The 12005-nt window shown below is 34.8% G+C and overlaps 1 protein-coding gene across 2 annotated transcripts in view; it reads left to right on the top strand.

The window, feature by feature from the left end:
- The window catches only part of LOC115213950 (uncharacterized protein F21D5.5), an 87288-nt gene that overhangs the window by 21919 nt on the left and 53364 nt on the right, over positions 1–12005 (top strand). For both annotated transcript variants that reach the window (XM_036501701.1, XM_029782955.2), the window contains exons 7-11: positions 62–148; positions 982–1053; positions 4037–4085; positions 7444–7511; positions 9549–9641. In XM_036501701.1, the coding sequence (XP_036357594.1) occupies positions 62–148; positions 982–1053; positions 4037–4085; positions 7444–7511; positions 9549–9641 (369 nt within the window). The remainder of the gene's footprint in view (positions 1–61; positions 149–981; positions 1054–4036; positions 4086–7443; positions 7512–9548; positions 9642–12005) is intronic.

A 12005-nucleotide genomic window follows, 5' to 3' on the forward strand; every position in this document is an offset into this window, starting at 1 on the left:
ATGATGTTTCTTCACTTCCAAATTCTTTTACTTTTTTTCCTATGATATGTTGTTATTCTAGCATGGTGTGAAAACTGGTAATGTAAAAATGGAAGAAATGAAAAACAAAATTGAAAATATTGTTAATAAACTTGGGATTCCTATACAGGTAAATCTTGTTGACATGTTTATTCTTGTTTTTATATAACTCAAGTGAAGTAAAGATACCTGCACTGGAATGAATAGATATTGAAAATAAAGTTTAGATGGAATCTAACAGCTTAGATAGGACCTTTGACTAATGAAATGAAGGAGAGTGAATATGTACAGCTATATTGTGGAGGGGACATTGGGATATACTAGGTTTCCTTTTATGAGCTTCAGTCTATGGCTGATGATGCAGTTATTTATTCTTTTGCATCAGATGTAGCCAAATTTCTAATTTCTTCAGATTTAAAACTTGCTTAGTTACCTACTCACTTAATATGTATTATATAGTTTACATGTTGTTATACATAAAATACTGGAATAATGCAAAATTATGTTGACATTCTTTATAAATGGGAGAGAGATAGATAGAGAATAAGAGAAAGTGAGGGAGAGTCTGAGAGAAAGGAAGGGAAAGTGAGAGAGAAAGGAGAGAAACAAAGATGGAGAATGTGGCAATAAGAAACAAAGGAAGCTACAGAAAGTAACAACCACACCCTCACCCGTGCGTAGAGTGGGTCACCTTAAGCTAGTCATATTGATAAAAACCATTTTGGAATAAGAACTAACATGTAGAACTAAGATAGATGGCAGATCAGTTGAAAATTGGAGCAAATGCTTTACTGTTATTAGATTTATACTGCACTTTTCCGAGTTCTTTGATTGATTTTGTCTTTCATCCTTTTGTGTGTAATGAGAATATTAGTATCAGTAATATACTAGGATTAATATGATTGTTGGTAGTACTACTTTGCTGAATTTCTTTATGTTATATTATATTTCTCATGTTTACAGGTCTTTGTTGCAACTGGTACTGGTGTATTCCGCAAGCCAGTAAATGGAATGTGGATGTATTTACAAGATAAGGTGAGGATATTGCATATCCTGAATGCTTAAAATAACCCTACAAACCCTGTTGTTTCTATTTATTGTAAAACTTAAGGCACTTTCAATTTGCTCAACTGAAATAGGTATTTTACATGTCATAGTGGAAGGGGTAGCAGTAGTAAAAGTAATTGCTTCAAAAGCAAGCTAACACCCTGCCCAAATTTTCTCCCATTTCCCTAGAAATTGTTCCATTAAAAAATTTTTTTATTTATAACTATTTGTCCATGTTGGTACAGGCTGGATGTTTTGTAAATTTAAGCATTTTTGTTGCTAGAACTGGTGTTTTACACTTGGATGCAACCTCTGTTGTTAATCACCTAACTCAAAGATAGAATGGAATATAAAGTAGGGAAAAAGCACAACAACTGCAGAAGGTTTGAACTTATGACCATGTATTTACTGGTCAAGCATCATAATCTTATATAGATTGTTCTTCATTATGGAAATATATTAACATTTAAATCAAACCATTCCATGTATTGTTGCATGAAAATATAGGATCCATTGCAGATTCAGTGAATATTATTATATATCTCTCATCTTTTCTTAGAAATCAAATATGAAACCAGAAATTTTTTTTCTAAAATTTAAATGCTAAAAATGTTTGGAAAATGTTTTCTAGATATTCTTATTTAAATTCTGCAGAATATCACTAATAATTTATTGCTGTACCCCCCAATGTTTAATGACATCTAACTGAAATACATGGTTCGAACCACTCAGGTATAATGGTATATTCGTAATATAATATTTCTGATAAGATATATAAACTAACAATGGCAACCAAACTAAAAGGCAATGTTTGCTGAGAACTTTTGGGGTTATATCTTGAGTTTCATTATATATATGTATAATATAAATAATATATAAATATATGCATATATACATACATATATGTACATACCTACATATATATGTATATATACATGCATATATGAGTACAGGACATCAAAAAAAAAACGTTGAACACAATAGGAAACGAAAACATAAAAACAAAAACATTGAAAACGAACTTTTTTTCAAACAACGAAAAAAGACAAACAGAGAAACGAGACATGTAACATAAAGAATATTCCCCTTCATCAGTTGTCCCTGTGTTAAGATCTAGACTGCAGTAAATGCAGTTTCGGTCATGGAGTGAATTTATTCAAATATTATTTTAATTATAAAGGGTAAAATCAATAATAATTTTACCAGGTAGCCAGTGTAGAAATAAAAACCTTATAGGTAAATTTTACAAAATATTTTATAATTATATACATAATTATAACAATTATATATATATATATATATATATATTATATATATATATATATATATATATATATATATATATACACACACACACACGCACATATATATATTCAAATGTTAAAGACTTCTTTCAATTTTCCTGAGCATCTTTGTCTTTTTATCTCATCTTCATTTAAAAAAAAATTTTGTACCATATATAAATGCAGGTGTGCCTGTGCAATAAGAAGCTTATGTCCTAATGACATAGTTCCATGTTCAGTCCCGCTGCTTGACACCTTGGGCAGGTGTCTTCTGCTATACCTTTGGGCCAACCAAAGCGTTGTGAGTGGATTTTGTAGACGGAAACTGAAAGAAGTTCATTGTATATATGTGTGTGTGAGTGTCTATATATATATATATACATATATACAGTGTGCAATGGGTAAATTGTTGCCATTTTATATTTTTAATTTCATGCATGTGCATTGTTTTAGATTTTGTCAACTACACAGTATAGTAGGGTCAGTTGGGCACCATCTGTGAGAAAAACAGCATTATCATGCAATTCACTCTGACAGAAATTTGGAAATGACATGCTGTACTGCTTGGTATTCATGCCAGAAGCTCCAATATGAAGTGCTGGAAGCTCCAATACGAACATGTACCAATATGAACATGTACCGAGAGTGATAAAAATGAAACACCCAGTCAACATCATAATGTTTGGAGTGCTGACTAGTGAAGGCAATGTTATGCCAACATTATGCCTCCATTCATCTTCCCACATGGCCTCAGGCTCAACACGTAGGCCTACATCAAGTGCTTGGAATAAGTAGTGCTGCCCTGGGTCAAGAGAGTGGCTACTGGAAGACCCCGTGTCTGGCAACAGGACTCTGCAGCATGCTGCACAAGTAGGAGGACCCAGTCATGGTTGTCAGATAATTTCTGTGACCACATTACCCCTAACATCTGGCCATTTAACTCCCCAGACTGCAACCCTCTTGATTATAATATGTTGGGCACAGTTGAGCGAGAGACCAACAAAACTCCTTGTACTGCCAAAGATGAACTGAAGGCAAGGATTATGGCAGCATTGACCAACTTAAACAAGGAGACCGTCTAGAAGAATCACAGGAGATTCCAAAGTCATCTGGGGGCCGTGGTTGAAGCCAGTGGCGATTTTATTGAATAAATTTACTCTTTAGTATTTCAGGATATTTTTGTGTAATTTTGGTAAATATATCTGTTAAAATGAAATGTCAGTGTTATTTTCATTTTTATGTAACTTAGACGACAGTTTATTTACGCACCTTGTGTGTGTGTGTGTGTGTATATGTGCGTGTATGTGTCTTTGTGTCTGTGTTTGTCATCCCCACTGCCACTTGACAACCAGTGCTGGTGTGTTTATGTCCCCATAACCTAGTGGTTCAGCCAGAGAGACCAATAGAATAAGTATCATACTTTAAAAAAATAAGTACTGGGGTTGATACATTCTACTAAAAATTCAAGGCAGTGCCCCAACTTGGCTGCAGTCTGATGACTGAAATAAGTAAAAATAAAAGATAAATTATATATATTACACCTGATTGGCTATAATCCTAAGTGAAATAAAACTATTCTTGACACATTTTCTTACTTTGAATTAATTTACATTCTCTATGGTGTAGTTTATAGAGCTACATTTATGTACATTGTCAACTGATTTAATTATGTGTTTGTTATGTTATAGGAAAATGATAACATTACGATTGATCATATGAAAAGTTTTTATGTTGGAGGTTAGTTAATAATTTTCTTATTTTAACAATTTAAAAAAAAATTTCATTTGCATTTTTTTTGTAACAAATGCTCCTACATTTCCCTCAATAAAAGGATAGTGTGTGACGAAATTTCATATTAATAAAATTGCTAATTTTTGTTCTACTTTCTGGGCAAGAGGTCTTTTATCTGAAATTGTGTGTGAAAATTAAGACTTTTCTACTATAGTTACCAAACTGATGTGTTGAAATTATACCTCTTGTTTTTCAGCTAGACAAAGTGGGACTAAATGAATACTTCGCTTCAAGAAAATCTCCCAATAGCCATCGGCTGTCTGCTCAGTGATGATGACTATATCATCATTTATCACCATGATTGTTTAAGTGCCCATTTTTCCCATGGTTATGCCCCCACCCTGTCTTCCAGCCAAGAGGTCTTTGTCCTGCAAGTGCAGTGTCATGTAAAATGCACTCATTCTAGTGCCATGTAAACTGCACTTGTGCTGGTGTCATGTTAAATGCACTCATACTGGTACCTCATGCAATGCACTTGTGCTGGTGCCATGTAAGGGTACCTGTGGCAGTAGCATGTGAAAAGCACCCAGCACACTCTGTAAAGTGGTTGACATTAGGAAGGGCATCCAGCAGTAGAAACCATGTCAAAACAAACAATTGGAGTCTGGTCGGCTTTCCAGCTGGCCAGCTCCTGTTGAACTGTCCAACCCATGCCAGCATAGAAAACAGATGTTAAATGATGATGATGATCCATTTTTCCATACTAGCATAGATTAGATGGGTTTGCATATTGCTCCCACCTGACTTATGTTGCAAGTTATTAAACAAACTATGCAAGATTTAAAATTCTGTTATCATTTAAAAAAATTTTTCATTGTGGACAAAAATATTAATTCTAGAAGTAAATGACATTTCTTGTTTGACAGAAATAGCTACTTTGTTTAACCCTCTAGCATTTAAAATGGCCATATCTGGCACAAAATATTCTACCTGTTAGTAGAAAGTAATAATGGCTTTAATTAATTTGCAGAATTTAAGCAAAAACAAGCTGTGAGTGTGTGTGTGTGTGTGTGTGTGTATACACACACATAGTTCACAGAAATTACCCATATAGATGACACTTAGTAGTGCTCAAAAGATTCAAACTTAGACACCAATGCGTTTACAGGCGATCAATTCCACAAGGTAAAGAAAGGCTATAAGAGGGATGAAGTTGAGTGGATATAGAGGCAATTATGTGGATAAAAATTCGACATTAAATATATTAATATAATATCATAGTTTGGGTATGAAATACAAGACATGTATATACATATATACATATTTTGTATTTTATACCCAAACTGTTATATTTAATATGTCTAATTATTTATCTGCATAATTGCCTCTCTCTCTCTCTCTCTCTCTCTATATATATATATATATATGTGCATGGCCTAAGTAATTAAGGTTTTGCCCTCTTAATTGCTGGATTAATTTTTACTAGGACTGGTTTGTGCATTGTGTCCTTGAGCAACATTCCATTTCATTTCTTGCTCCATCCCTCTCAGCGTAAAAGAGTAATCTTGCAACTGATCAACGTCCCATTCAAAGGGAATGTTGTGATGTCAAGAAACTGGGTAACTGGCACTTTGAGTGCAAGGGTTCAAGACAAATGTTCAGGTATTGATTTGATAAGTATCCTGCACGAAACTTGGCCTTGAGTCACGTTTTAACTTCTGCCTATTCAAAATAAGAAAAATAATGTATATGTAAGTATTAGCTGTGAACTATTAAAACAAATTTTTTTTATAGTTAAGATATAACTTGGACAGCAATTTCGTTACAGCTGAAGTAGATGACCTTTGAAAGGGAAGTAACTATTCTCCATGCGCTAGTAATTTGAAAAAGCTATCATATCCAAGTGGAGATAATTCACAACAGAATTGAATTTCCCAAGTCCAATAGACTTGGCGAATATGCTATTTCTCATAACGAAATTTCATTTCACAAATTATCGAATTGTCAGCTTTCAAGTGGTAGTATAATCACTTAGTCACTCAAAATATTGATGATAAGTTTACTGGAAAAGAGATTAATTAAGCAGAATGTCGCTGTAAACGTGTTTGTAATTTCTAATTGGCTTATAGGCATAGGCATGGTTTGCTGGTTAAGATCATTTTGCAACCATGTAGTTTCAGATTCAGTCCCACGGCATGGCACTCCACGTTGATTAATGCCGTTTGACTGAATTTAGTAGATGGCAGTTGTAAACGGTCTGTCTTATAAAATTCCGTCTGACCCTTGTGAGCATGGAACAGGGAATAGTGGACATTAGAATGATGATGATATCACAGAGAGAGAGAGAGAGGTGTATATGTGTGTGAATGTTGTTATCCAACAGCTGTCCTTGAGTGAAATGGGGATATGATGTCTAAATTTCTTGTTGACATTATGACTGTTGCTCTGCACTTTTGAAGACCTGTGGAATAAAATTCCCCTACATGAAACATTTTAATGTTGGCAATAAGAAGAGCATCTATTTGTAAAATACTGCCTGAAATACATTCCCATTCAATCCATATGCTTGCATAGATAAATGGGCCTTAAATAAATGAGTGTATATGATATTGCTGTTTTGCATTGATTTTCCATATTAGCATGTGTCAGAAATGTTTTGTTACATTCAGTATTTTTGTTGGTAAATGACTAATTATATAAATATCTTGAGGCATAAAATTAAACAGATATCTTGAGGCGTAAAAAATGGCCCTACTTTTAATGTGGTCAGTACCTAGGCCATATATGCAATTAGCAGTTCATTTCATTTACTAGACTCCTATAGAGACTCTTTGTATTTTTTATATGTAAATATAATACAGAATGATATTATATAGTGCAGTGTATAAAGAATTGCCAATTTTACAGTGATTGTTCTACATATTGCAGTAAATTTTGCTTTCTCATAGTATCTATTGACAGATGGGTAGATTGGATCATTGATAGCAGATTTAACCAAGGATTGCATAGAACAGGATGTATGGGGTGTCAGTGTTTGGTGTATATACTAGGAACTCAGAAGAGCCAGCTCACTCTACCATCTTTAAGAAATTAACATATTGTATAATGCAGTCTCTGATATACAGAAAGTGTGGAGCGGTAATAGCTTGACCACCACTTGATCGTAGGTTATCTACACAATCAGTGCTAACCTGGGACTAATCAACAATTATTTGCTAACACTCAATAGGTTGTCTACATAGTATTCTTGTTTTGTCCATCAGAATTACTTCATTTATTCAAACTGATTTAAAAATTGCTGACAAAGAAGAACAAAAAAAAAAAGCATTTATTAGGGTTAACTATTTTCTATTTTGCTCTTTAGATGCTGCTGGACGACCTGATCATTGGAAGCCTGGGAAAAAGAAAGATTTTTCCTGTTCTGATCGATTGGTGAGTTATAGTTAATTATTTTATTCCTACAACCTAGCATACATTATCTTTTCTGAGTGCTTTATGGCAGGATTGAACACAGAACCACATGATTAAAAATGAACTTTTTGATCAAACAGCTATGTCTGCACCTATTCATCTACTGGATTAAGTCTGGAACCATGCGATTGTAAACATGGTTATTCGTGAATCTGTGTGTGTGTAGTATAAAAGTACATCCAGCTGTCACTTGCAAGCAGATAGGGCTTGGTAGCATGTACCATGCATATTTTTCTGTTGAACTGCTATTGGTAATGAAATTTTTGCAATAGGAATAAATATTACCAAAATTATTTTTCCAGTTTTCTGTTTGATATATGTGTATCTGTGTGTGTATGTGTGAACATGATGATATATATATCATCGTCATCATTTAACATCCACCTCCCATGCTGGCATGGGTTGGATAGTTTGACACAAGCTGGCCAGGAAGAAGACTACATCAGGTTACTGTGTCTGTTTTGGCATGGTTTTTATGACTGGATGCCCTTCCTAACACCAACCACCTCGCAGAGTGGACCGAATGCTTTTTACGTGGCACCAGCACATGCGAGGTCAGTTTTGGCATGGTATTTATAGCTAGATGCCTATCCAAATGCCAACCGCTTCACAATTTGGACTGGATGTCTTTTATGTGGCACCAGCACTGGCAGGGTCACCAAGTAACTTGCAAGACAAGAAATATTGAGAGAGGAAGGAGCATTAGAGGAGGTGATCTTGTGTCAGATGATGAAAGGTTAGAGTGTGTCAGAAACAGAAACAGGTGTTTTGCTACAGAGGAGATACATGGTTACCTAACCAGAGAGAGAGAGAGAGAGAGAGACCTAATGAGAAAGAGGACAGAAACAGGTGTGCTGATGTAAAGGAGATACTTGGTTACCTAGCCATAGAGAAGAGCAACAGAGGGAAAGAGAAAGTGATTAAGAATGAGGAGGCCTGACTCATCGTTATTGGTTTGCAGCTTCAGTTCCCGGACTGGGCAGCACATTGTGTTCTTTGAACAAACCACTCCACACAACTGTAAATGAGTGCCAGCCACTGCTTGTGCAACTGTCACATTCTGGATACTTCAGTGGGTCAAATGTGAGAAAGACCAAGAAAGTGTCTACATCAACCTGCAACTACATAAACACTTAAAACAATTACATTACACAATTACACTTATTTCTTTATTGCCCACAAGGGGCTAAACATAGAGGGGACAAACAAGGACAGACAAAAGGATTAAGTCGATTACATTGACCCCAGTGCATAACTGGTTCTTAATTTATCAACCCCGAAAGGATGAAAGGCAAAGTTGACCTTGGTGGAATTTGAACTCAAGACATAACGGCAGACGAAATACCGCTAGGCATTTTGCCCAGCGTGCTAACACTTAAAGCCACTTCATGGTTTCGTTTAATGGTAATGTTTTCTAGTGTTTAGAGTTAATGTTATGCCAAGATAATTTGCTATGGTTAAGTTCATATATATGGATGATTTTAGGTCAGACTCTTTGAAAGTATTTATTAGGTTTTTTCTAAATTTATCTTATTTATCTTCATCTGTAATTTGGGAGATGTTTAGTCTGTTGTCCCTGTATAGACACAAATGGATTTCTTGGATATTTTACTTATTTCTCCAAGGATATATTGAAGAGGCTATCATTTTCTGTGTGTTTATTTTTATTTTATTTTATACCCAGGATAAGTTTTCTGGAATAGGAGGGACATTCTTGCATGCATAATTATGTTCATTTTTTTTGTTTGTTTACTGATGGAAATGAATCTTTTAGCAAAATCTAGAGTTAGATTTTTTTTAAAGAATAATGTCTTTGACAATTGCTAATTAATAGGTAACTCAACATAAATACCTGCATTTAGAATATTAAGAATGACTTTGAAATAATCTCTTATATCAACATCTATATAGATTCATATCTGTTTTGTGCTATGGTATTGTTGTATCATTAACATATTGTATATCAAGTACTGACATTTTTCATTTGATCTTTATCAGTTTGCCATTAATATCAATGTAAAGTTTTATACACCAGAAGAATATTTTTTATCAGCAGAAGTTGCACCTTTCAATATGCCTGATTTTGACCCAGTAAGTACTTTTTCCTAAACCATTTCTTTTTTCTTTGTTTATTTTTCTTATTCTTTAAAACAAAAATATTCTTCCCTAAATCTATGGTTTCTTTTATTATTAACTAAAATGAAAAATAAATGTATTGTTAAGAATTTCAATTAGCAGCTATATGGGTTTTGTGTTCAGTCCTGCTCCACAGCACTTTGGGCAAGTGTCCTCTACAAGAACAATAGGTTGGCCAATGCTTTGGGAGTGGATTTGGTAGACAGAAACTATGGTTTGGCACAAGGCCAGCAATTTCAGAGGAGGGTGTAAGTCAAGTACATCAACCCCAGTACTCATCTGGTACTTATTTTATTGACCCCCGAAAGGATAAAAGGCAAAATCAGCCTTGGTAGAATTTGAACTCAGAATGTAAAAATGGATGAAATGCTGCCAAGTATTCTTTTCCATGCTTGTATAAACTAGTCAGACTCTTTGAGGTAGATATTCTATGGCTAGATATCCTTCCTGCTGTTTAACCTCACTTGTTTCCAAGAATGTTTTCACTGAAGATTGGAAATGAATAACTTGGTTGATGAATTATTGCTTAATGTCAAGACATGAATGCACACACATGCACAAACTCACACACATGCATACACATGTACAAACTCACACACATGCACACACACACCACTCTCACCCACCCACAGTTTCAGTTTCTGTCTACCAACTCTATTTTCTCAAGGCACAACACAGTAGGACTGTATCTGAAACCATGTTCTTAAGAAGTGAACTTCTTAACCATATAGCCATGCTTGTGCTCATACACACACACACACACTCACACACACACACACATATTTTGGGTTGTCCAGAAAGTTTGTGCTGATTTATAGTAGCTTACCTTTCGACTTATTTTAGAACATGGTTGAGTCCATGAAATAGGATTTGACTACATCTCCATTTAGAGCACAGTTTAAGCTATCTTTTCGTGGAAGAAGGTTTATGTTCCTATAACCTGTGTTAATTCTGTAACCTTTTAAAATGGAAGATAAGAAAGATCATTTTCGGCACTTGATGCTTTTCTTTTTCCGTAAAGGGAAAAATACCTCACATGCAACCAAAGAAATATGCTCAGTTTATAGTGATGTTTCTTTATCCGAAAGAACTGTACGGGAATGGTTCGCAAGGTTCCGAGCTAGAGATTGTAGCCTTATTGATAAAGAACGATCAGGCAGACCATCCACTTATGAAGTCATTAATTAAGAATTACCCACATTGCATAACCCGAGAATTGGCAGAAAGCCTCAACCTATCAAAATCCGTCTTTCATGAGCCCCTTTTAAGGCTTGGGTACATAAATCGCTACGATGTATGGGTACCATATGAGTTGAGTGAGAAGAACTTTTTGGATTTCCATCTGTGATTCACTTTATAAATGGAATGAAAACATGCCTTTTTTTAAAGCAAATTGTGACAGGTGATGAGAAATGGATTATCTACCGAAATGTTCAGAGAAAGCGATCCTGGAGTAAGCGACATGAGCCACCTTTAGCCACCCCAAAAGTGGGTCTTTACCCTAAAAAAGTCTTGCTTTATGTCTGGTGGGATTGGAAAGAAATTCTGTACTATGAGCTTCTCCCAAGTAACCAGACAATTACTTCTGAGAAATACTGCACACAACTGGGCGAGTTAAAAGCAGCAATTCAAGAGAAATGTCCAGAATTGGCCAACAGGGTGTTGTTTTCCAACATGATAATGCGAGACTGCACGTTTCTTTGGGAACCAGACAAAAATTACTGTAGCTTGGCTGGGATGTGTTACCCCACTCTCCATATTCACCAGATATTGCTCCTTCGGATTTCCACTTATTCAGGTTTCTTAATGGTAAAAATTTCAATTCCTTGGATGACGTAAAAAGATACCTTTGCCATGAAACCACCTCAAGTCTTGGAAGAGGGTATTTTCAAGTTAAAGGAAAGATGGAGACGCCTTGTGCAACAAAATGGTTCATATTTGATTGCTTAAAAATGTAATAGCAAGTATTTATTGACTTTTTTCTTTCCTTTAAAAATCAGCATGAACTTTCTGGACAACCCATATATTTATACAGGGTTAGCCAAAAGTCATCTGACAGTAAATCAAAATTCCATGAATACTTAATATTCAGTTTTATTTATTCATTTGGAAAAATGGTGTTGCTCAAGAAGGACTTCAGTTAGAACAATTTTCATGATGTTTCGTATTTAGATACTTTTATGAAATTCATTCAATTGTTAAACATAAATAAATCTTGGAATTAAATGGTTTTGATTTACTATCAGGTGACTTTTGGCCAACCTGTATATATGTATATGATAGGCACAAGCATTTTTGTGTGGTAAGAGGTTTGCTTCC

This window comes from Octopus sinensis, linkage group LG1, assembly GCF_006345805.1.
Source record: "Octopus sinensis linkage group LG1, ASM634580v1, whole genome shotgun sequence".
Lineage (NCBI taxonomy): Eukaryota > Metazoa > Mollusca > Cephalopoda > Octopoda > Octopodidae > Octopus > Octopus sinensis.